The following is a 26,463-nucleotide window of genomic DNA, read 5'->3' on the forward strand; positions in this document are numbered from 1 at the left end:
ATTACGCTTGTGTAATGAGTATGTTCATGGAGAAGGTTTTCACATGAAACACTGTGGTGAAATTCCTACTTTGGTGGCCATCTGTGGGTCAACACAAGCTTCAAAACAAGTAGTTAGAGATGGTTTGAAAATCGTTTATTCATATGAAATAATACAAGATTTTACAACCTCATAATTTTCAACTTTTTAGAGCTCAAAAATGAGTAAATGACCTGAAATGTATTAGATTCATCAGTATCAATAAATAAATATTATATAAATCTAATGAGGGGGCACTGGTATCTGGTAGTAGTCGCTGGGTATGGTACCTCATCCCCAAATATCCCTATTATTCCCACTCTTATTTCAGCCTGTCTCCTTCAGGCTCCCCTCTCCACAGAGCCACTTTACTCTTATTGGCCAGTCACCTGGAGGTCTGCTGGCAGCAGTTCTATATACAGACGTTGGTGTTTGTGGCCCAATGTGTAATAAACTAAAAAGGATATCTTTTTGTAATGACCCCATCGTTTAACCAAGTCTCATAAATATCTTGTGATATTTTTTTGGAACAGACCATTTTGAGAGATTTACAGTAACACTGAGGGATTTCTACAGCACATGAATATAGAGTGAACTGAAAGTCTTCACATTTTTGTATGGACGTCCAATATTGTTTCTGTATATTCAAGATTAATATATGGTAAAGAGCAACACCCCTCTTTAAAAGTTCAAGTGATGCTTTAAATATTGTACAACTTTGAGAATTATCTTGTCTTACAGGCCTTACATCAGCAGTGTGTTTGGCTGCCTACTACATGCTGCCAAATATAAAAGGAAAAGATGTGCCAGTATTTATTTTAAACAGCCCTAAGATACTATTTGTGTTCAGCTCAGGTGGGAAAAAAAGAATAAAGCGTTTTGATGCGAATATACTGAGAGATGGCCCGTAACATTAAAATATCTAATAATGTATATCATTATTGTGTTTTGCCATGATGTGTTTCCTCGTATTCTGTTCAGGTCTGAACAAAATAATGAAACATTTTGGCATAAAGATACAGAACAGCATCCCATAACTTGAAGCAAGAATTGCAAATATTTCCACAGCTACAGTGAACTTCCCAGGAGAGCTGACATAAGCTGGGATGAAGGTGATCCAGACTGCACAGAATATCAGCATGCTGAAGGTGATGAATTTAGCCTCATTGAAATTATCAGGCAGCTTTCGGGCTAAAAAAGCAAGAAGAAAACAGAGGACAGCTAAGAGTCCAATGTATCCTAACACAGCCCAGAAACCTATAGGAGATCCCAGGGCACACTCTAGAATTATCTTATCCTTATAGTGTTTCATATTCCTCAAGGGAAATGGAGGGTTTATGGTCAGCCACAGTATGCAAATTAAAACCTGAATTACAGTGAAACCAAGAACACTGAGCCTCTGCTGTGCAGGTCCAAACCATTTCATCACATTACTGCCTGGAAGTGTGGCTTTAAAAGCCATGAGTACAACTATCGTTTTCCCCAGAATACAGGAGATACAGAGGACAAATGTGATCCCGAATGCTGTGTGTCTCAGCATGCAGGACCACTTAGAGGGCCGGCCGATGAAGGTGAGGGAACACAGGAAGCACAGAGTCAAAGAGAAGAGCAGGAGGAAGCTCAGCTCTGAGTTGTTGGCTTTCACCAGGGGTGTATCTTTATGCACCATGAAAAGAACGGCCACAAAAAGAGTGAGGAAGACACCAAACAAAGTGAAAAACACAAGAATCACACCCATAACCTCTGTGAAGTAGAGGAACTCCACAGTTTTCAGTATACATGTGTCTCTATTTCGATTGGGCCAATATTCCTCAGGACACTTTGTGCAGTCAATAGAATCTGTAATAGAAATTAGATTTAATGTAACAATGGAGCTAAACCTGAAAAACATGTAAAAGAGAGTGTACTGTAAATAACTTCAATATGATGCACATAATGTTACAAGTGAACAAAGTTCGTATAGTGCTACAGCTAATGTCTGCAGTACATCTACCTGTGTTGTTGCTTATTTCTCCCTCAGCACATGGTATGCAGTCATAGCAGCAGACAGGTTTTCCTTTCTGGAGGACTTTGTGTGTTCCTGGATGGCAGCTCTCACTGCACAGTGACACAGGTAGCTTTGGAGCAAAGAAATCACAAATACAAGTTATTTTTAGATACGGTCAAACTGTGAAGTGATGAAGCAGTGATGATATTTGCCTCTGTTTTTCCTCCAGGCCACATTATAGCTTCAGTGTTGAGAACAAACTTTTGCCCAGGAGGGAGGGAGGCGTCGTAGTAGCCCACAGGTTTAAAGTGGACTGAGCCATCAGATCCCTTCTGCCAGTTCACCACCTCATACCGAGCCGCAGCTGCGCCGGTGCTGTCGAACCACACCTGATCCCCATTTTTGAGGGTAAAATTAACTCTCTTCAAAGACTCCACAACCTACAAAAAAAAAGTTTAGAACATCAGTTTCATGGCTTATAAATAAATGTAATGATATGACATTTTTATTTCACCTGCTGAGGAGAAACTGTAACAGTCTTGTCACACCCTTGTTTTTCAGAGCACTTCAGGATGCTGTGCAGAGAATGTGCCACAGCATATATTGCTTTGTATATGTTACTGGAGTATCTCAGCTCAGCCACATCCTCAACATAATCTTTAAGCTCAATTAAATCCTTGTTTTCTTTGCAATAGGATTCCTCTTTCACCGTGTCTTCATCCAACTCAAAGCACTTGAACTCTGTCTCCCAGAAGTTTTTGATTAAGAAATCATTCATACCACTTATATTAGCCTTTTGCACAGCAAATCCTAATGACCCTCCCAGCACACTGTAGCTGGTAGGGGTCACAAGGCTGTCTGCAGTGATCCAGGCCTCCACGCCAATGAACTGCCGGCCGGTTATGTTGTGCAGACTCAGCTGCTGTAGAAGGTTATTCATTTCAACATGTGCAAGGAAGCCAACGATAACCTTAGCAGTGCTCTTCTGGATCACTTCTACCACTTTCATGAGCTTCTCCGGCTCTGACCTGTGAAATTTTTCTATATACTCCACACACACTCCTTCCTCCTGAGCTGCAGCAAGGAATATAGCCATGCCGTTGTTGCCGTAGTCGCTGTCACTGTTGATGGCGCCCACCCATGTCCAGCCAAAGTGTTTGACCAACTGTGCGAGGGCTCGGCTCTGGTAAAGGTCACTTGCAATAGTTCGAAAGAATGATGGAAACTCTTTTCTGTTGCTCAGACACTCACATGTGGCTGAATGGCTTATCTGAGGACACGCAGAGAGCAAATCAAGCAGAGTTTTCACTTATTCTACATATCGATACACACAGGGCTCCTTCTTACCACTGGTATTTTAAACGGTCCAGTAGTGCGTGACAGCACGATGGTGGAAGAAGACTCAGACTCCCCGATGATAGCGTGAACAGCTGATTGTCCGGAGCAGACCTCTCCCACAGTGAGCCCCTCACCATTCATCAGACCCATCACAGCACGCATTGATGTTAACGTGGAGCCACAATTGTCATAAATACGATACCCGATAGAAACATTAGGGAGAAGAAATTCACGTTTGTTTATTTCCTGGATTGCAAATATCATGGTCTGAGCGAATCGAAACTCCCTGAGATTCAAGCTATAAAAAAAAAGTCAAATAAGATACTGCATTAACTGTGAGAGAGCACAACAAAGACTTCAAGAAGAATTTGAAAAAGTTACCTGGAACATGTCAAACGTGATGGTTTCTCTGTAAAAGAAAGAAGAGGCTGTGTGATTTTGCTGTGAATGGAAAATGCTCCTCCAATTACCACATCTCCCTCTTTTGATAGCAGAGGGAACTCAGGATTTGCCAGGATTTGACAGAGAGGAGCATTCTTCTCCGCAGCTCTTAATCCAAACAGGACCGCTAGGAGAACCAGTCTTGTTATTACATGTGGCATTGTCCCCCTTCTTACTGATGACAGGGCAGAGGCACCAAGGTTGGACTTAAACTTGACTTATATGTTTGCTGACCTCTTACTAACCAATCAGAGATGAGCAGGATGGGACAGATTTGATTGAGTCTCAAAATGTGTACTCCAGATTTGCAGATGAAGTTTTCTGCACATAAATTATATTAGTTTGTTGCATGTGAAACATACTTTTTAATCAAACTTTTCAACTGCTTATGAAAAACGAAAAACAAAAGTTACACATGAGATATCTGCAAGACTAGAAATAGAGGTAAAGGTAAAACAATCAATCACATAAGGACAGACATCATAAACACATGCAGTCTAAAACACAAGGGCAACTGCTGCAAACACTCAAGCACCAAAAACACATGTAAAAGTATAACACTGCAAATTTAACATTTCAGTGGAAGTGTTTGAGGCCTGTAAGGGTGCTTAGTGGAACAGTTTCTAACATTTTATCAGTTTACTTATTACCAGACCCCTCAACTGCTGAAGCAGGGTGTCTGAAAGGTTGTTGCCTGTGTTCCTTTACTTAAATGTAGCTCATGTTAGCTGAACAGCTAGCCGCACTGTTGGCCAACTGGCTCTAAATATTCAGTGTGTATTAGCCACTAACATCCATTAACTCTGTATGAGCCACTTTTGTTTTGACATTCCTCCCTGTCTCAACACTGTGCTATGTTCTCATCTCAATATTTCTTTGTTTTCTCTTTAAAATATACAGTTTGACTTGAAAAAAATGTACACTGATACTTCCACTTAGCATGATTTAGGAATTTATTGCTGTTACTGTGGTAGTTTTCTTTTTCTTTCTTTCTTTCTTTCTTTTTTGGCAGCTGGTGTTTTTTTCTTTTATTTCTCAGCTACGTTTTATTTCTACGTGTCCTTTTTCAAGTAGGCTGCTTCTGTGCAGATTGTCAGCAAGATTTCTGCTACCATTGTTGTATGTTGGCACCTATGGAGGCATTAGCTTGCCTTTGCTTCTTACAATGAGATGGATGCGGGCTGTCTGTATAAATACATGGTTAGTGATCAGGCAGTATATGGACCAATCTGCTTGACAGGTTTGAACAGTGTGATGGACAGTATGTGTAACCTTTGACATGTTGAGACAATGGAGTTCATAATTAGGTGAATTGGGCAGTGGTGAGCGGTTCAGTTTTTGCCCCTATACAGCTGAGGCTATGAAGATATGAAGGTTATGAACCTAATCAGATATTTACAAGTTAGTGCTCGACATTCACACTATCCTTTTTGGGTCTTAAAATAATTTCTCTCTGAGAACATTTTTCCTCTTTAGTAATAAAAAAAAGAGTGCATCAAATGAAACTTTTGTTTAAAGATACAAATAGACACCTGGGGTTCAGCCCAGAAACTTGGGCCCTATTGTAAAATTTGTGATAATATCTAGTCACAGGTGTTACGTAATGATTTTTAAGTTTCCATTTTCTTGAGAAAACGAGTGAATATCAGACTTAATTTTCTTGTTACCTCAGGAAAACAAAGCCTTGTTTTGAACTTGTGAAAACAAGATAATTTCTGGCTTCTGCTCCAAGAAGGGGAGACACAGTCCAGAGAGACCCTGCAGAGGTAAAGACATGCAGGTACCACTGCATCAGCTATCACTGTAACACATCACAGACACATTTCAATGAATGAACAATGAAGAACACCTCTGTCACATCAAACAACCATAACTCCAATTTAGAAAGTAGCAAAAGCACAAAGAAACACCAAAATAGGTGTCAATTACCACAGTCGATGTGGTGGGCATGCTGTTTTCTTGCTAATGATGGTGATCAACCTGCTGATTTGAATTTCAGGTTTTTGATAAAAATTAGATCTTGAGAAATCAACTCGTTATCTTGATAAAAAGGAAAAACAAAACTTATAACATCATGGCCTTTTAGGGCTTCCATAGAACTCACTACTGTGGGCTAACACTCAGACCTTATGCCAACATGTTTTTTTTCTTTTCTACATATGTGAAATATAAACATCTAAGAAAAGAAGCAATTAATCTCAAAAAGTGTTTGTATGTTTGTTCAGTTAGTATCCACTCACATATTAGTGTCAAATGCTTGTGAAATATCAAAAACCCAGCTCTGTTATCATGTTAATTATCTTCAGGACACCTAACTCTTTGATTTGGTATTAAAGTTAAAGTTTTGACAAATGATCAAAACACAGGTGTCAACACTTTGTTCAAGGGGGCATTGGAGTGTATGATTTTTAATTTATTTTCCGCCAAAGAGAAGTTGAGCCAGCTGACACCCCACAAGAGTCTGTTTTAATTAAAAACGAAATTGGTGTTTGTGTGTTTATGTGAATACCTGAAACACTTAAAAGCTCTTCAGGGCATTTGTCCTAAGGGGGCTATTTTGGTTGGAACACTTAGGGGGAAGTGCAAGTGTTTCAGGTCTGATCATGACTTTAACCTTAGGCTCTCCCCATTCCCAAACAACAAACTAACAACTAACAAACTCCCTTGGGAGGTCACTTTGTTTCCTGTCTCAGTGTACACAGGGAGCTTTCCTTTAGGGCTCTTTCATCATAAGTCTCTCATGATCTCTGCTGGTAGCCTCTAACAAGACTGCCCTGCAGCACAAAACCTGACACTTCTGTTTGACCATGAAATATAGTTTACAAAGTAACAAAGTTAACAACAACTTAATCACAAATTAAATAATAAATACAACAGTAACAATAATAGTGGAGTTTGACATGAAATTAAAAGTTATTGCAGGGTGCTGAGACATCAACATGTTTACTTACAGAAATCAATGTTAACATTTTATTATTATTATTATTATTATTATTATTATGATTATTATTATTATTATTATTATTATTATTATTATTATTATTATTATTATAGTGATAATACTATGTAAAGAGTCTGCACACAGGTCAATGTTAATTATTTCACAATTATTATTAATCATGTACAGAACAATGATGGTAGTAAGAAGCTCCATTGTGACCAGTGCTGTTTTTTGATACACGCCTCGCGGGCACCTTAAGTGGTTCTTGCGGGCACCCAGGTGCCCATGGGCACCATTGGTGACCCCTGCCTTAGCTAATAGAATTATTTGTATTAATAACATTTCTTGTTGTTGGAGTTGCCCAAATACTGTGTGTGGGGGTGGCCTTGGGGGTTGTTTACAAATATTAAATTTAGCGCTAAGTACACCAACGCACATAGATGGCACATTATTCATACAGCATCAGTAGACCTGAACTATCCATAAACCCATGGCAACAGTGGGCCAAAAACCAGAACAAAAATTAGAATGAGATGACTAATGGACTATAACCCCTCCTCCCAGAGACTGAACTAACATGCTTCATCCAGTTCCTCACAATCCATATGTTAAAAACTGTAAAAGCACATTCATGATGACCTATGTAATAGGCCCAAGATCATGCACAAACTTTGAAACATCTCATAATGAAAACCTTAAAACTCTGCAACAATAAGCCAGTATATTGAATTGGTTTAGGCCATAGCTCTGTGTAATTTGGACAAGTTCTATCATACTCTAGTCTTGTTTTCATGTGAAGTACTAAGTTACATCTGTTGGGAGGTACATGAAGAAAAAGTGCAGAAGGAGCAAAGATGTCTAAAAAAACGTTTTTTCTTTTTATGCTTTTTGCAGCCCCGTTGATATTTCTTTATACCTGCAGACTCACAATCACACAGTATGGCTTTCGAACCCACCAGGCATACTGGTATCATGGACAATGTTGCCCTCTCCTGGTTATGCTTTGCAACTGCCCCAAAAGTCAATAAATAAATAAATAAATAAATAAATAAATAAATAAATAAATAAATAAATAAATAAATAAATGTGAGGATGGTTATGTTGTTGCTGTTGATGTTTTATGGTATTGTCCTCATACATTTTCACACCAGAATCCACATCATATTAGGGGATTAGTTGATGTGCTGTATTTCAGAGTACATACATAACAAAGCTGGAGAAGTAAGTCTTTTGAATGAGTGGGAAGCCAGCCAGCATTTAATAAAGCTGCAATTGAATTACCTTAGCCAGAAAATCACAAACTGGATATAGGCTTGTGTTTCTTTCTTTTCTTTTATTAGTTGTGTTATGATGGGCATATGGAATGCATCACTGATTGGGAATATGTTCTGTTTGTTACTATGGATTTCCCTTTAACAAAGTGTAATGATGTTCAGACAAAGCATCTTTATGAAGTTCATCTTTGTGTGATATTCACACTAACTTTAAATGTATTTCTGGTCTTTAACAGTGTTGTCAAATGAGTCTTCCCACATTTGATTGATGAGAGCACATTTTTAATTCACTCAATATCAAGCTAATTAATTTGCTTGTGTTTAATAATGATTCTTCGGTGTGCTTGCTAATTAACGTGTTGTTTGGTTTGTAAGAGAGTCCTCCTTTCATTAAAACACTGAATTAATGAGTTTCCAACACCTGGTGAACTCTTGTTTCATAGCCTCAGGCACAGATGTCATCAGTCTTGTCGGAAACTCATGCCTGTCGTTGCTTGCCTTGCTGTCCCCGTGTTCCCTCTTAACCCCTGAGGGGCGAAAGTAAATTGGCAGGTTTAGGATGATGCTGTGACTCCACCTTCCTCCCAGAAAAAATACAATAACAAAGTTTTCTCAGGGGTGTTTTATGCTTCATTGCTTGTTGTTTTTCATGAGTGATTTTAAATTAAAGTTAAAACAACACTATGCTCATAGGATATTCCTGTGTATGAGTAAACAAATGAGCCTCCCTTCTCCTGCCCCAACACGCAGCACATCACAAACATTTAATCAGGCTTTTTGTTCTTTTATCTGTGGCAACTCTGACAGAATACCCGAACAGTAGGCCAAGATTATAACGGGACAGGCTCATTAATTCTAGATTAGTTTCAATGTTAGTTTCAATGTTAAAGATTACATAAAATAAAATAATAAAAAAAAAAAAAAAAAAATAAGTAATCTCCGTCACCTCAAGATATTTGTTTAGAATTTTACTTTTTTTTCTGTAACACATTTGATTCCTTGACTTTGAAGAAGTTAAGCCAGGACAGACAATCCTTGTAGTATGGGTAACATTTGTTAAATAATGGCTAATTTATGCAGTGACACATTCTAGTTACAGTACACAAACTAGAGATGGAAAGACTGGAAAGAATGAGAGTAAGAAGATTTTTTTTTATTTGTTATGCACTTAAAGGCCCTATGAGTCCTTTATTGGTGATCTTGATCTTGAAATAGCATCATTTTTATGTACTTGACTGTTCATAATTCACGATTTACAAAGAAATTGTCAGTGCATAGGCTGGCTGTTTTTAAAAACTATTTTCTCAAGATCCTTGTTGGGACAAATACAAATCCCATATGGCCCACCACTCAACTAAAAAAATGAATTCTGGCCCACTGCATTCATGGAATATCTGAAATGGCCCCCTGTGACAAGATTTGATGCTCAGTGGCCCTCAGGTAATTTGAGTTTGAGATCCCCGCTTTACAGCATGTAGACCAAAAGTCTCAGTGACTAAACCACGCCACCAAGCAAAATTTAGCAGTTAGAGGTAAAATCCAATTTCTTGGAATAATTTTATAGTAATGGCAGAAACTGGAGCTGGACTGACAAAAAAGTAAATGACAGAGGAGCAGAATTAAGTTAAAATGGAAAATGATAGCTCATTGGTTAAAACACAGGTTAAGCTGTTAAACTTGTTGTTTATGTTGAAAAACATGTATTTTCATTCACAATGATTCTACATGTCCATACTAGAATTTTACAGATTCTTTGATTTCTGTGTGAAAACCACTTAAAATGGTTTATTAAAAAAAAAAGAAAAAAAAGAAATAACAGCACTAGATTTTCATTAAACTGAAATGATGAGCTCATCACAAAAGAATCTCCTAACTGGTTCATGACATCAGTGGTGGACTGGGACTGAAAAACAGCCTGGGACTTTGACTCGGCCCAGCCAACAACAACAGGACACATCGGTTGCACCCTCCTTAGCACCAGCCGTTCTGGTATTCTCCAGAACGTCAAGATGACCAGTCCACGCTGGACGTCATTAATTAAAAAAAAAAAACACTGGCCGGTTAGGGTCTGGAAAAGACTGGCTGTTCAGGAAATGTCCTGAATTTCTAGGTGGCCAGCCCGCCCCTGCAGATCATGCAATCTTCAAATCCTCCAACATCGCTGTCTGGCACTGTCCCCCGTTCAAGCAGCATAATTGACAGGCGACTCTGCCACAGCCTGATCCGCCCCGCCCCCTCTCTCTAATGTTGTGTCCGCGGCCCACTGGCCCATTGGCCCACTGGTCCACTGGCCCATTGGCCCACTGGGGAAATCAGGTATCCCCGTACGCCACTCCACCCATGCATGACATATATGAGGGGTGAGCTTCAAACATCAAGGTCTGTCCAAGCTGTGCCCCTGTCAGGCCTTCAGCTGGCTGAAATTCTTCAACTGAACTACTGTGTGCTGCTTAAAATACAAGAGCTATGACAAAAGGCCATCCACAGATCTTCCTCAGGTGAACATGCTTGAAGAACCACCTGAAAGCTCATCCAGTTTAGATATCTGAACTTCTTCAACTATATCATAAATTTGCAAGTTCCATTTCCACGTTTACAAGTCAACAAATCCTCCAAACAAACCATAACTGTGATCATATTGATGTGGAAATAAATTAATGCCCTGTGACCATTAATGAGACAAATAACAGTTAACAAAGAGCTTTGACTCATCATTGGAACTTTCCAAGTTTTGACAGAAAAATATGTCAAGGGGCACTGCCTGGTGGTGCTTCAAGTCCCATAAGAATGTTCTTTTCCTCCTGCCAAGGAATTATGGGTACTGCTTCCACTCATATATAAGCCGCGTTTCCACCAAGCAGATTGGTTCAGTTCGTCCCGGTATGGTATGCATTTTGTGGCATTTCCATTGACTTATCCCGGGACAGATCCCCAAATAACCGAGACGAGCCATCCCACTTTTTGGGACCCTTACATACGGGTGCCAGGCTAAGCCGATCTGCTCTTGGAAGGTGGAGCTACAACACCGCAGAACATTGATTGGTCGAATTGCACTTTGTATCAAAGAGCTACATGCCAATCACAGAGAGGACAAAATGCTGCATGTCTTCCATCTATGCTCTTTGTTTATTGTGTTGCATTTTTCTTCTTCGTTGAATTTATTAGCCGTGTACACTGTGTTGCTCTGCTACAGCGTCACACTACTATTTAACAGCTGCAGCTTTCGGCATCCAGCTTACACGCTGCCTTTCATGAGAGGACACAGTTTGCTGTGGAAACGCAAACGGGATCAGGTTTAACTGTACCAAACCGTGTCAAACCATACTAATCGGAACCGGACTGCTTGGTGAAAACACGGCTATTGTGTCCCCTGGCAAGATACCAGGAATGGTTGACTCATCTCCAAGTCAACAGAGCACATTTTGAGTAGAGAGGCGTTAAACAAAGATCTGATCATTACCTTATGATACTCTGTAACAGACTGCTTTTAATTAACCCTGAGCCACAGATTATCCTTCCTTTTTCACATCTTAACTTGCCTTCCCCCCCTTTATTAATCCATCTAATGGAGGCATTTGGAGTCTGCCTTGGTTGACTTGCCAACTTATTATCAATGTGAGAGCCAACGGTCCTTTCAATGGCAAAGGTCTCTGATATTTTAATATCAAATTAATTGGCCTCTCTCAGACAGGTTTTTTGTTCAAGGTACAGGATGAAGCAACCACTTTCTATTTGGGGGGGAAGCTGTCAACACACTTCATTACCATTTATTGTATCATCTACTGTCAAATTATGCACCATGCAGCTGATGACACCATGAGTCATCTAAGTTTTGCCCTGTGCTTCAACAATTTATGTTGTTGATTGAGAGAAAGATGTCCTCCTTTGTGGGATAACACCAGTGCATTTGGTTTTAACCATGAGTCATTTGTCCTTGCATCACTGAAATGAGAGCAGTGCTTTCAAGCTTGGCAGAAAATCAAGCTCACTTTTGGTTGGAAGCTGGGTACTGCCAGGTTTGTGCCTTGTGACTGATTTGTCTGCCAAGGTTTGGATAGTTCCCAGTATAATAGTCTCAGGATTGCATCTCTGCTTTTTGGCTTTTGATTTACAAGTCAGTTTTCATTATCTCACCGGTCATAAGCACTGAGTAAAGACTAAACGAATAGGAACATGATTAGGAGCTGCCATAGGACTTTTTTCCTGGATAAATGAACTGGTGTGAAAGGAAAAAGTGAAGAACTCAGACAGCTGAAATGAACTTTCAGAAAGCACTTTGCTCAGCTGAGATGGTTTTGACACCTAATTTGCTTGTGAAGGTAATTCAAGCACAAATGCATGACGAGACAAGGATGACAACTAGTTTGGCTTGGGGCAGTTTATGATTAAAAGCTTGTACTTTGAGAAGTGTTCACCAGTTAACGTTATCACTCAGCTTTTATACTCATCTTTGGGTTGTGTAACATGCTTCATTCTGATTATTTAAAACCACTTGTCAACTTTCACAAACATGAGTAATGCCAGTGGCAGACTGATCACAGATCCCACTAAGTCATTTACAGAAAAGAGTTCTGGAGCATTTTGCTTCTGTTCGTTGGCACGATAGACCGTACGGTGAGATTAGCTTCTGTTAGCATTATATTGATGAACAGTGTGGCTTGAAGCCAATTGCTAGCCAATTTGGCCAGTCAAACAACATGGGCATTTTCATACAGGATTCTGTTCAGCAATTCTTATGATAGCAGAAGAAAAGGTGTGAGCAACTTTAGGTAACCAGTTGCTACCCAAAAAATAAAAATAAAACTTGAACCATGAGTGGTGGTGATGAAAGCAGCAGCAGTTGTAACTTTTGCCTTGTTTATTTTAAGAGGTGCACCAACTCAAAGCCCAGAGAAGTAGAGCTGAATGAAAATGTAAACATAAATTATTTCAAATTAATAAAACAATGTTTTTTTCAATGTTTTTGCCTTTGTGTTTTAAGCTAGTAGCCTAATATAAGTAATAAGTTATACATGTCAGAGTGTAAGTATAGTAATATGTGGGGTAATGCATGGTAAGAGTTGGAGTCTTATTACACCCTGTGTGGGCTCATTTTCCCAACCTGCTAACCATATTAACCCCCTTTTTAGAGTTGCTCAACATTGTTCCCAATGTGCTGGGCTAAAATTGACTAACCCTAACTTATCTGTACCCATGACCACTTTTTTATATTTAGTTATTCCTGTTCTTTACTGTTTTGTCTCTTTACTTCTATTTGTCAGGTTGACTGTCTGTGTTTTCTCCCTAACATCACCTCTCTGTCTGTCCATCCCACTGCCTGTATATCTCTATCTAATGAACAGATGCTCTGTCTCAGGAGCACATTGTTATTTTCTTCTTGACTGACTGGAGTATTTTTGTTATTTTCTCATTAAAACCACATTTCTTATTGCTCTCTCTATATGACAGTTTGTCTGCCTCTTTTTTTCTTTCCTTTCCTTTTCTTTTCTTTTCTTTTCTTTCGTCCTCCATATTTTTCCAGCTTGATCGTATGTTCAGGCCCCCTTGGAAAACAATGGCACATCCAGTTCTCAGAGGAATTAATTATCTGAATCACATTTACCTGTAAAGACTATTGCCGTACACTTACAATCTTTGTAATGTTTATTTCAAACAGTTGTGTTTTCAGAAACAATAAGGGGACATTCTTCCCTTGAGAGCATAGGGTCTCTGATTTTGTGAATGGCTGACTTGAGGAAATCACTGTTTCATAACACTAACTTTTTTTGTCCTGAGGCCCCTCTGTCCTCCCTTTTATGAGTGTCACAGAGGGACATATTAAGTGGATAAGGAAACCTGCATGACCTGAGGCATGGTGACATGTAACGAAACCGTCTTTGTGACACTCGCTGTAGTGCTGTGTTTTGTAGCCTGTGGGGTTAGTCTTGCTAATGATGTCAGAAACTACAACAACTAATTATTTTCACTGGATTACACTGTATTAAGTCTTGAAAAAGATGTTTTATTTATTTATTTATTTATGACAGAATAAGAAAAGGCAGAAAAATACTGAAGCTTTGATTTGTACCAATTATGGTGCCCTCCGTGGCCACAGTGGCGTCTTGCCTTTCTTGCCCGATCTTGACTTGAACATGAACAAGGACTAGAAAAAAAAAAAAAAAAAAAAAAAACTCAAATTGCTTTCTTTAAACTTCCAAAATGTATCACCATCTGAAACTGTTTCCACGGAACAACTGATTTAATTGAAGTAATAATAATGATAATTTATTTTTTATACTTGTACAAAGAAAGTGCTTCACAGGAGACAGGCCAGAGTGTTAGGACTTTGACAGCAAAAGAGCTAAGACCTTTGGTTTCCAGTTTGGACCCTGGTACTGTTACCAGAATCTCAGGCTGTACGGGTCATCCTTTCCAGTACAAATAAACATGTCTAAAGCCTGACTGAAATAACAGGTTTGGTGTGGATAGCTCATTTCTCTAACTGCGCTCACTGTAGTCAGGGGCTATCTTTCAACACAGTAAAACCATAGACTGTATTATATATGGACATAATCTCTGTAATGTCATCTGTCCCTGAACAGAATAATGAAGCCTTTCATTGGTGGTGACTCTATTGGAAATGTTGGCCCAAGAGGTGGACTTTGAGCCTTCTCACTAAAAGCCACAGGGTACCAGACCTGTCAGTCACATGAACTGTACCTTTGATTGGACAAACTAATGATAGTGATATTTTCTAAATCCCTGACTTAGAAAAAAATCACTCACTTGTGATGGTAATGGTTAGTGCTGCAGCCTCACAGCAAGAAGGTCACCACTTCGATTCCCAGCTTGGCTGGTGGGCCTTTCTTTGTGGAGTTTGCATAGTCTTGTGGGTTCTCTCCAGGTCCTCCGGCTTCCTCCCACAATCCAAAAATCATGCTCATTAGGTTATTGGACACGCTAAATTGTCTGGAGGTGTAAGTGTGTGCGTGAATGGTTGTCTGTCTGTGTGTCAGCCCTGTGATTGACTGTCGACCAGTCCAGGGTGTACCCTGCCCCTCGCCCAATGACACCTGGGATAGGCTTCAGCCACCTGTGACCCTGAACAGGATAAGCAGTTCAGAAAATGAAATGAGTGAATTATTCAGACTCAAGCCTGTTTTTGGAACCAGGCTATAAATATATATTCTTATTGCTGTGAAAGTCTGTTGTTTTTAGCTTGGTGTTTATGTGGTTTCTGCCACCAGCCTTGAGTGGACACTCGAACAACTGTGGTTTTGAACACTTCTACATAGGCTTCATTTTTTTAACCAGATGTTGCCCCTTGGTTAAAACCTACAATGTTTGCCTTTTGAGAAGTTGCAAGGCTGAGGAGTTTCTGCACTTTCCACTCCAATGGTAAGCCTCTCTTCATTCATGTTGGGCTGCAAAACCTCAAACCTGCCGACTTCTGACCCATGTCAGTTTGTTGTTATAATAGAGATAAATATGATCTGTTTTGACATGGTTTGTTATATTTTGAAAGTTGATGGGTGTTTTTAGGTGGTTTCTGTGCCGATTCCCGGTGCCACGTCATAGCTCCAGCATCTGACAAAAATAGGATGGTTGCATAACTACTGCGACCTGCCACAGCAGCAGAGCAAATCCAATGCAAGTTGACACATTAACTTGAATAGACTGACTCAATGAGGGCTAACGGCTCAGTAATATAGGGAGGGGTTCTGCCACTGTATTGCCCTAAATGGGACTAAATGAATTTGAGAAGCAATCCTAAGAACAGATCCCTGATGCAGACAAGCTAAAATAAGAAAGATCTGGGCACATTTGCTTGTTCTTGTCAAAAGCAGAGCTGTTGCATTTTGGTTCATTTGAAGGCAGAGCATTGATTTCTAATTGTGACAGGTGATTATTTTTGGTGTTTCTCCAGATCTTTGTGTGGACACCAAAGACACCTAAGAGGCTATATTTCTGAGCAGACTACAAGAAGTCTGTACCACCGCCTTCCCCCAAAACTCAAGTCCTGATTGAATGTGTTGAGAATGTGTTAATTCACCAAGATTTGGAACGATTCAATTTCTTTTCGCCGAGGGGCAGTCACATTAATTTCAGATATTGTTTCATTGAGTTGTGAAAAGATGTCTTTCATCTATGATTCTATTTCTGCTAGGCACTTTAGGAGAGTTATTGTGATGGTTATCTTGTGTAATTGGGTTGTGAAGTTGTTTGTCATCCACATAACTTGAAAACAGACATTGTATTTATGGATGGTTTCACCCAGAGGAAGCATGTAAGTGTAAAAAATGTATTGTGAGTCATGATAAGACATTTATATTAAATTCAGTTATATGAGATATATTTTATTACTAGAAAAAAACTGCCTAAAACAGATTGAATTTTTAAGATGAGTATCTGGATTTCAGAAGTATTTTCTTGATTTTGAAGCTTGAGTAGCATTTTTAAAGTCAGCTATCACTGCAGTGCAGTGTTCTTAAGACACACTTTCCGAAACTGTAAAATTCACTCATACCCTCTTTCTGCTTAATTACACCCACTGCTACTCCTGTGTGTTTTTAGGTTTTGATTGCCTGCCTGCGTCTCTCTGTGTCACTGTGTTTGGAAGGTCTGTAACGTAGATAAGCAGCCCCCTTGTGACATAGGCCTCCTGTCTGCCTCTTCACATCACTGAAGGGTGAGCGGGGCCCACTCAGGCATGACATTGCCACATGACACAGCTCATGTCTTTCTGAATTATGGTCAAGTGCTCACTCCACTGACTTGTTATTGTTGTCACTTACCGTGAAACCAAGAGTCCATTCCCTATCGATCTGACACCCAGGGGGACATGGGGCCTTTAGTATATATATAGGCTACATGGCAGCATCTCTTACTTACTTCAGACTAGCCAGCTTTACCTTGTAAATAGAAGCCTAAGTGGAAATTTAAATTCCTTTTTTGTTTTCAATTGTAAAAATATTTTTATTAATGACTTTGGATTATGCACCCATTTGAATAGGCTCAAAATGTATTATCGTATGCTACATACTGTTTGTTTTCTGTCTTTTTGGTTGAAAGAGTGCTTCTTTGGTTCGTTATACAAAGTTTTCATTCATTCTACAAACATTTAAGTTTTGAATTTAAGCTACACTTTTAATTAAAGGTGATGAATTAGCCAAAGGACTGATGACAAATCACTCCTGGAGGGGATCAGAGGAGCTTAGTCCTTCATGGAGAATGACTCAGCTTGTTATTTTGAGTCTCCTGTGGTGTGTCATTTTTTCATACAAGTCTTACCAAGACCAAAGCCAGCAATGCAATATCATCCCAGGCTCCATGCCTTTACCTGTGCTGGAAAAAGAAGGGGACATCATCTTGGGTGGACTCTTCTCTCTTCATGACATGGTAATGGAACCAAGTCTCACCTTTACCTCTAGGCCTCCGCCTACACAATGCACCAGGTAAGCAAGCTAGAATTTCATATCAAATTCTGCCGGAATTATCTTTGTTCTTCTTCCTTAGACTTCCATCCACCTTCTTTTTTCTTCCAGATTTAACTTTCGAACATTTCGTTGGATGCAAACTATGATCTTTGCTATTGAGGAGATCAACAAAAGGGCTGAACTGCTCCCTAACATTACACTTGGTTATAAGATCTATGATTCTTGCAGCACTCCCCATCAGGCACTGAAGGCTGCCATGGAGTTAATGGGGAGTGAAAAGGGTTCAGGGATCGAGGGAGGAACTAATAGTAATCGTAGTAAGACATGTCATGGAACTGTACCAGCAGTAATTGGAGATGGAGGCTCCACTCAGTCGCTCGTTGTGGCTCGTTTTCTGGGGGTCTTCCAGGTGCCACAGGTAAAGTTGTGATTAAATCAGAATTCTGTTCCTAATAGCAGATCAGTTTAGATTTTAAGTGTATACTGTACTGCAAGTTTTTTCCCTTCATCTAGGTTAGTTATTTCTCCAGCTGTGCCTGTCTCAGTGACAAGAATCAGTTTCCTGCCTTTCTAAGGACTATGCCGAGTGACTTTTTCCAGGTAAGAGGCAGAAGGCCATCCATGAAATTACTCAAAATCTAACAACCTCCATGAATCACTGTGAAGCACTCTTCCCCTCTCCCAATCAGGTTTATGCACTAGTAAAACTGGTCCAGCATTTTGGATGGACTTGGGTGGGTGTGATTGCAGGAGATGATGCCTATGGCCGTGGAGGGGCGAACATTTTTGCAGAGGAGGTCAGCCATTTATTTATTTATTTCCCAAAATGTATTTACTTTTGTGATTTCAGTTCACATGCATCCTTTTTACTGCCCACTCAGGTTAGAAAGCTTGGTGCTTGTATTGCACTCCATGAGATCATCCCAAAGAACCGGGGACAGACTGCCATTTCATCGATTATTTCCAAAATTCATTCTTCGGGGACTCGTGTGATTCTTGTGTTTGCTGTGGAACAAGACACAGCCGCACTGTTTGATGAAGCGCTCAGGCATGACACTTGTGTTTGGTGCCTATCACTTTAGAGACTTAATTAAATTGATTCTTTTGGGGGTTTATGGTGATGCCAGTTTACCAAGTTCAAATTCTTGATATGCTTTCTACTCCAAGAAGTCATCATGATAATTGTTATTCCTTGACTCTAGAGAGGGGCTCACTGGAATCCAGTGGCTTGCCAGTGAAGCTTGGAGCACAGCTGCTGTCCTCTCCACCCCTAAAAAGTACCACAGCATCCTCCAGGGTTCAATGGGATTTGCCATCCGAAGAGCAAACATTCCAGGATTGCAAGAGTTTCTACTTCGCTTGCACCCCTCAAACCCAGATACCTCTGGTGATCCCTTCTTGGTACCCTTCTGGGAGGAAGTGTTCCAGTGCAGCCTTGGTGTACGAACTAAAGGTCCAGAACTTAAGGGTGAGAGTAAACATCTGTGCACTGGAGATGAAGAGCTGAGGAGTGTAACAAATATTTATTCAGATGTGTCACAGCTTAGAATTTCATACAATGTCTACAAAGCTGTGTACGCCATTGCTCATGCACTCAAGGCTATGAGGAGCTGTGTGAAAGGAAAAGAGCCATTTCCTCTGCAGGCCTGTGCAGATATAAACAACATCCAGCCATGGCAGGTGAGGGAAACTTTCTGCTCTCTAGCTCAGTCTAGATTTAAGATTCTTTAGGATGACTGTTTGCCTGTTTTTCTCTTTAGCTGCTTCATTACATAAAGCAGGTGGAGTACTTGAACTCATTTGGTGATGAAACCAAGTTTGATGAGAATGGTGACCCTGCAGCCATGTATGACCTGGTTAATTGGCAGCTGAGACCAGACGGGGAGATGGAATTTGTCACTATTGGCAAATTTGATGAGACAACTGTTGTTGGAAAGAAAAAACTACAAATCCAAGAGGAGAAGATCGTTTGGAACGGGCACCAAACTGAAGTAGGGCTCCCAATAGAACAACATAACAACAGACGGTATTCTGTGTATGACATTTTCATTATGTGACTGTGTAGGATGCTTGTTCTGTTTTTCTTAGGTTCCCTTATCAGTATGCAGCAGCATCTGTCCCCCAGGTACCCGGAAGGCGATTAGACCTCACTTCCCTATCTGCTGCCATGACTGTGTGGTTTGTACAGCTGGGGAGATTAGCAATCAGACTGGTAAGGAAAGGCCAGCTGCTAAAATTACACCAGGGAATCTGACCTACATTTGCAGAGGTAAAACAAAACTGTTGCTCCAAAACTCTCCTTGTCTCTTCTGCAGATGCCATAGAGTGTGTGCGCTGCCTTCCAGAGTTTTGGTCCAATGAAGAGAGGACAGAGTGTATCCCCAAAAAGGTGGAGTTCCTCTCTTTTAGTGACACCATGGGCATCACTCTGATGGCTATTTCCCTCACTGGTTCCTTCTGTACCTGTGTTGTGGTTTTCATATTCTCCTATAACAGAAACACCCCTATTGTCAGAGCAAACAACTCAGAGCTGAGCTTCCTCCTGCTCTTTTCTTTGACTTTGTGCTTCCTTTGTTCCCTGACCTTCATCGGCCGGCCCTCTGAGTGGTCTTGCATGCTGAGGCAGACAGCATTTGGTATCACATTTGTTCTTTGTATCTCCTGTGTTCTTGGGAAAACTATTGTAGTACTTATGGCCTTCAGGGCCACACTTCCAGGAAGTAACGTTATGAAATGGTTTGGACCTGCCAAGCAAAAGGCAATCATCGCTTTTTGTACTCTGGTTCAGGTAAGAACTTTAAACTTGTCAAGTGTTTTGAACAACTGGCAAAATGACAATACTTTTAGATAAATGTGTCTTATTCCAGGTTATAATCTGTACAGTGTGGCTGGTTGTTGCTCCTCCAAAACCACACAAGCATATGCCGCGTGAGAGCGCCATCGTCATCCTCTTATGCAACGAAGGTTCACCTGTGGCATTCGGTCTCGTTCTTGGCTACATAGGCCTGTTGGCATGTCTCTGCCTTCTCTTGGCGTTCCTTGCAAGGAAGCTCCCGGACAACTTCAACGAGGCCAGACTCATCACCTTCAGCATGCTTATTTTCTGCGCTGTGTGGGTAGCCTTTGTTCCCGCTTACATCAGCTCTCCAGGGAAGTACTCCACAGTCACAGAGGTGTTTGCAATCTTGGCCTCCAGTTATGGACTGCTGGGCTGCATCTTTGCTCCAAAGTGCTATATAATCCTGTTAAAGCCAGAAAAGAACAACAGGAAATTTCTGATGTCCAAAGGATCCTCTGACAAATTTTAGAAGATGTGTGTGTACAGACATCTTTTTAGGTCTTTCTGAAGTTTCTCAGATACATGTCACTTCATTTCACTTCAACTTGTGTAAATATATTTGAAGTGAAGTGTCTTACTGTAGACACATCATTTTCAAGTTTCCTGTCTTTAAAAATAAACAGTCACATCTTACCACCAGATGGTAGCAGTGTGCTTTTAATACTCCCTCCTGTCATTCTGTCATAATAAGCATGTGCAGCCATGCTTTCACAACACATTACTTTCAAATAGAACTTTTCCCAAAATAATGTTTTTATCACTTTTGCACATTTTTTCCCCAAGTCAAGTAAAACATTCACTTAGGCTTCATGAAATTCTTTGTGAAGTAGGAATAAAGACAAGCAGAATAATCACAAAGACAATGCAAAATGTAGTGTTTCAAACAGAGGTGATGTAATCCTTTGAGCTGTTTCATTGAGAATGTGTCATACACCTATGAAAAGTTTCTGCACAGTCAACAGAGAAAAGATATACTGGGGTGATTTTATGTCTCTAAAAGGAAATGCTTTTATCGTCACAGCAATATGACAATCCTCTGACGCCCTTACTGAGAATGTGAAGGACAGCTAAATGCAAGATCTGGATGAGATTTGGCAGCAGTGTTCATGCTGATTTGGCTTGAGATAGAATGACAAGGCCCAAAGTCTCTGAGGTATGCTGTGGAAATCCCAGCTGTCATTGGTTAATTAAATCCTCATACTCCAGAGGCCTTTACATACAAACATCACGCTTGGCTGTTCCCTACAATAACAAACGAAAGCGTCACACATTTTTCCTCACTCTCTACACAGCTGCTCTCAGCCTAACATTGATTATCCAGCTCTGATTGATCTGTTGTTCCTCCCAAGGCAGAGGAATAAATTGGAAGATGGAGGGATGGCGTGTGTCTGACGTCCATTGGAAACGGATGTGAGGGAAAGGTGTTTTGAGGGTGCAGATGGGCAGCGGTGTTTTATTGACACAGTACCTCTCTATTTACATCTATTTTCAGCCTTCACTCTTTTTAACCTTTTTCTTCTTAGCTCATGTCTGCCACCTTTCCTGACAGAATGACACAGGTTGGAGTTCTCTTCATCGCATATTGTGTCTTTGTGTTATTTCAAAAAGTCATCCCTCAGAGCAGGGTTTACTGATGGCATAAATGAGTCATCTCTGTTTAAGGTTTGAATAAGATGAATGAGAAAAACACTGTGTGTGACGCTATCTAATAGGATGAATAGGCTTTCAAATTAATGGTCCCATACCAAGATATTTTTGGCTGTACACAACGCGTCCTAGTCTTTTAGAAGGATACAAATCCAGTTTCAAAATAACACAAATTCAGCCACCGCCAGAATCTAACTTCATAATTCATACAGTAATCTATAGTTGGGGGTACTATGATAATACGGTCTTATGCTGATTGGCTGCCTTAATTTTGTTGAGAATGGGGATAGGTATTGAATGAGGTACTTTTAAAGGTACCAATCGAATTCTGTGTGTATTACCGATTCACATAAAATCAAATGGTACCAAGTTTGGGAACACCTAAAATAACATTTATCACCACATAAACACACAAAGGTACTTAAAATTGGTACCATTGTGTATCATTGAGTACCAATACGAACTACCAGGTACCAGGAATCAATATCGTATCATTTTAAATGAGAAAGGTACCCATCCCTTGTTGAGAAGGAGGAGGGTACACACACGTTCTTACAAATGCAGAGGTGAACACTTAAACTAACATGGCAAGTGCATCAGAAGAACCTGCACCAGTGTTTATCAAATCCATAATACAGAATGAGAATGTGGACAGGACTAAACTATTAAGTTGTTGCATCAGGGGTTACAACAGTGGCCCTGGTTGGCACAAATAAACAAGCTCACACCATTCATGACAGAAAAGGCAGCTGGAACAGAACAAAGACAGTTGGTTTGTGCGGTGAACAACAGAGGAGTTGGCAATTTTAACAATAATAGTGGTAGAGGATGGAAGTGGGAGTTGTTTTGCATATATGTATGTGGATGCACATGGCACCTGCCATCACATTACATCATCACAGATGAGTCACAGCAACAATGTAGAGGCATTTTGGCTTCCACTTTCTCTGAGTTTTTTAGACCTAATAATGGTACAAGTATTTATGTGTAGGTAAGGAAAATCACTCTTCATTTATGTTGGACATAAAAGGCACTTAGATGATTAAGGAAGTGACTGTTTAAAATTCATCTAATGAGCAACTCCTGAACATGGTTTGCTTTCACTGATAGTGTGTTGATGAATATGATGTAACAAGGTCATGACTTCTCCTTACGTGCAGTTATTTACTCGGTCTTGTCATCGGTGTCTGTATATTTCATAAGCAAATGCTGACCAGATGTTTTCCCTTTAATGACACATGGGTGTTTACCCCACTGAAGATGGGGGTATGAGCTGGAGCACAAAACACTGTGTTATGAATATGAAGTCATGGTACAATAGCACAGGGTGAAATTGAGTGCAAGCATTGATTGGAACAGAGATACAGACTGGATAAAATCACACAAACACCTTCCAAGGCGATTCAGCAGACATGACGTAAATGTCAGTTTCACGCAGGCTGTATAATAACTTTTGGAAGAAAGTGTGAATGGTGTTTTTTGGTTTTCTTTCTTTTTTTTCAACTTAAGTGAATCTTCAAGTTGGCAGTCTGAAAAAAGTGCTAAGCAAATATTCTGTTATGTGTCTGTCTATTAGTGCTGTTGAAAGCCCTCTTGTGATTTTAATGTGGCAATTACGCCACTTGAGACTTTTCCACCCACCTAATTTTAAGTGTTTGGAACAAACACCAGTAATTAAGGAAGAAAATCTGGATTGAAAAAGCAGTGATTAGCAGGATACATCACTTCACTTTGAGTCTAACAAGGACAATTATCTCAGTTTTCACAGCAACCTACTAGGGACAAGAAAAACAAGGCAAGAGATGTGTCTGAACAAGATGATTAATTGATAATCTGGAAAAAAAAAAAAAAAAAAAAAAAAAGAGCAAATGGGAAAGTTGTCACAAATACTTCAGGACACAAAGCCAGTTACAAATTGAATATTTGTGTTACTCAAACATGAGCATAGAGGTGAATCAATGCTCCACAACTTCAACGAAACTAAACATTAAGGGCCATTTTATGCTACTGGAGTGTTACTGTGAGGTACAATAAGTCTGCTGCATGTCAAAATAAACTACATCCAATGCAGTAATGTTACAAACGACAGCATTAAAGGAAAAGATGTAGAAAAAAAGGTGTTAGGATGTAAGGGATGTGCTCATGTAAGTGGCAATGCATCATGATTATCTGAGGCTATTGTGCTGAGTGAGGGACACATGCCTGGTTCAGATTGATACATTTTTTTGAATGCTCTTTTCATGATGACGGTGTCTTTTTCATCATAACCCTGGCTGTCTTTAATTTTCTTGAAATCATCTCTTTACTGATATTCCTCTTTATCCACCCATTATGCAGAAAGACACACTGTCACAAAGTGGATGTGCACTAAAGCCAAACTAATAGTCTTTGCCATAATGGCACCTATTCACTGAGGCCCATGCAGTAGCCTACATTATATAGAGGAGGGTATGATCTAGAGGTTTTCAAAAACTCCTCTCTAACTGAGGAAGCCGCAGTGATGATGATGTCTGTTTTTGTGTGTGTGGTGTGTGACTCACTATGCTAATCTAATTAGGAAATCAGATCCATGTTTGAGTGTTCTAAAATGGGAGGACAGATAAGAAATGTGGCAAAAGAATGCCGTCGAGAGATACAGAGATTCTCATATTGAATAATGAGTGTGAGATTGAACAGCTCTCACAGTGTGTGTCACAAACACTCACACATCCACTGTCTGATGACTAAATGTTTATGATGAATTGTCATCATGGCCTCACAGTAAGTCACGAGCTGTTAAGATGATGACATGTGTTTTTTTCCATTTAAGCACTTTTTTTCATCATAAATTGCAACAGCTAGCTGTAATAAAGCTGTGGGATTATACAGCTAGAACTGCAGAAGACAGTGGTGTTAGTATATGATTCAGATTGGTGGAAACCACATAACACTGGGATTGATTGTTGCCAAGGTCACCCAGATATCATGAATCTTATTAAATTAGTTGATAAAAGAAGTGCAGCACTTTCTATCCCTGCTTATTGACACTGGCAAAAGGACTGGTGTCAAAAGCGTCAGTAAATAATGACCAAGAACAGTGCATTCACAAAAGATAGATCCCTGCCAAACCTAGTCTCACATAGTAAGACAAAGACAATTTAATTTGAATCATCTATTTTGAAACAGTTATCCCAAGTGATCTGATTCCCAGACAGTTATGTAATGTGAAAGGAGCCACTGAGGCCCCATCCATCCCTGGTAGGGAAAAATGAAGCAACATCTTGTCCTGCAATCCAGGCAATGCTGGCGAGTACATCTCCCAAAGACTGGTTGCAAGAGTAACTTTAACCACAAAAGGTGGTAACAGTGGAGCAAATGTCAAAGGCTGTAACATTTTCCTCATTAAGTTTATCACATGTGTCCACTGCTAAAAAAAAGAAAAGGAGAGGGAAGAAATGTCAACAGAAATATTTCTAAAGAAGTTTGAAAACTTTGTTCACAGATATCTTCACTTGAAATGTTCAGCTTAATGTGTATTCAAAAGAAAAAATTGTATGACAGTTAGGCTCCTGTGTCCACCACTACTACAAGATCAATCACAGAAATCGTTTTCGGCAGATAATAAATGTGCCAGTAATCAATCCGGTCCTGGTCGACCTGATCAGGAGGCTAAGAGGTAGTCTTTAGATATAACCTGTAACCTGTAATATTGGTGCTGATTATCTAGTTTTAAAGTGTGGATTGCGATCAGGCATACATTTAGAAGGGGGACTTTTGCGAGATTACTCAGAAACTCCTCACAGTCTCTCAGAATAAAAATTCTGAGCCACCTTTTTTCTGTCTTTGCAGCCAGGCTCAAGCTGGAAAAGTATGATGAGTGAGAGATTGGTGATACAGATTCTAATCCACATAACCACCCATTACCAATACATGACCCATGCTTTTTATCTACATATATATATATATATATATATATATATATATATATATATATATATATATATATATATATATATATATATATTAACTTTTGAATATTTATTTTGTTGTTGTTGTTTTTAAGTTATTTTAATCACAGGTGGAAAAAATTGAAACTCTTAAAGTTTAAGTTTTATTTAAAGTCTCTTGTGTTAACCTTTTATTATTGCCGACCATCAGGCCATGGTGTCTCGGTGATTTCCTCAAGCCTCTGAAGAGCAATAAAACACTTTGACACAAAGATACGAGGCATAAAGGCCTTAAAACTTAAGGCAGGGATGGCAAAAACCTCTGCAGTATACCTCCCTGGGGGGCTGATGCTGGCAAGCACAAATGAAACCCAGACAGTGCAGAAGATCAGCATGCCAGAGTTGTCAGGGAGTTTCCTGGAGAGGAAGGCCAGGAGGAGGCGAGACAGGCCAGCAGGCCAATTAAGTCCAGAAAAAGTGGAAATCCCACCACAGTGCCCGCAGCACATTAAAGAATGATCTCAGGTCCCTGGATGTCGATGATGCCTCTTTCTGCAGGATGAGCAGGTGCCTGGGTCGGTCACAGAGCAAAGATCAGCACCTGGAAAAGCCTTACAATAATGATTCAGATCTCTT

At 39.9% G+C, this 26,463-nt stretch overlaps 2 protein-coding genes across 3 annotated transcripts; one reads left to right on the top strand and one right to left on the bottom strand.

The window, feature by feature from the left end:
• Positions 1 to 940: 940 nt before the first annotated feature.
• LOC141797719 (extracellular calcium-sensing receptor-like) lies at positions 941 to 20,077 on the bottom strand. Of its 2 annotated transcripts, XM_074679366.1 has the most exons (8): positions 19,918 to 20,077; positions 17,342 to 17,358; positions 3,725 to 3,822; positions 3,353 to 3,641; positions 2,520 to 3,275; positions 2,218 to 2,445; positions 2,012 to 2,135; positions 941 to 1,857 (listed from the first exon to the last, which is right to left on the bottom strand). In XM_074679366.1, the coding sequence occupies exons 4-8, from the start codon at positions 3,605 to 3,607 to the stop codon at positions 941 to 943; spliced, it is 2,280 nt and encodes a 759-aa protein (XP_074535467.1). In that variant the 5' UTR covers positions 3,608 to 3,641; positions 3,725 to 3,822; positions 17,342 to 17,358; positions 19,918 to 20,077. The 2 variants fall into 2 exon arrangements, with proteins under 2 accessions (XP_074535467.1, XP_074535468.1); XM_074679367.1 differs by lacking the exons at positions 17,342 to 17,358; positions 19,918 to 20,077 and having other exon boundaries at positions 3,725 to 3,891.
• LOC141797869 (extracellular calcium-sensing receptor-like) lies at positions 16,239 to 20,723 on the top strand. The gene is made up of 11 exons (XM_074679556.1): positions 16,239 to 16,265; positions 17,264 to 17,433; positions 17,524 to 17,833; positions 17,929 to 18,015; positions 18,105 to 18,212; positions 18,297 to 18,463; positions 18,618 to 19,095; positions 19,176 to 19,406; positions 19,504 to 19,627; positions 19,731 to 20,203; positions 20,283 to 20,723. Exons 1-11 carry the CDS (start codon positions 16,239 to 16,241, stop codon positions 20,721 to 20,723), a joined length of 2,616 nt encoding a protein of 871 aa, XP_074535657.1.
• Positions 20,724 to 26,463: the final 5,740 nt, after the last annotated feature.

Source organism: Halichoeres trimaculatus, unplaced genomic scaffold, assembly GCF_033239565.1.
Source record: "Halichoeres trimaculatus isolate MK-OKI-2021-1 unplaced genomic scaffold, fHalTri1.1 fHalTri1_scaffold_9, whole genome shotgun sequence".
NCBI lineage: Eukaryota > Metazoa > Chordata > Actinopteri > Labriformes > Labridae > Halichoeres > Halichoeres trimaculatus.

Coding starts and splice junctions, on each gene's coding strand:
- LOC141797869 (XM_074679556.1), top strand. CDS start 16,239: ATGGATGGTTTCACCCAGAGGAAGCAT. Junction 18,016..18,104: donor TGCCGAGTGACTTTTTCCAG/GTAAGAGGCAGA, acceptor TCTCCCAATCAG/GTTTATGCACTAGTAAAACT. Junction 20,204..20,282: donor CTTTTTGTACTCTGGTTCAG/GTAAGAACTTTA, acceptor GTCTTATTCCAG/GTTATAATCTGTACAGTGTG.
- LOC141797719 (XM_074679366.1), bottom strand. CDS start 3,607: ATGATATTTGCAATCCAGGAAATAAACAAACGTGAATTTCTTCTCCCT. Junction 2,136..2,217: donor GGCCTGGAGGAAAAACAGAG/GCAAATATCATC, acceptor TTTGCTCCAAAG/CTACCTGTGTCACTGTGCAG. Junction 1,858..2,011: donor AGAAATAAGCAACAACACAG/GTAGATGTACTG, acceptor TTTCTATTACAG/ATTCTATTGACTGCACAAAG.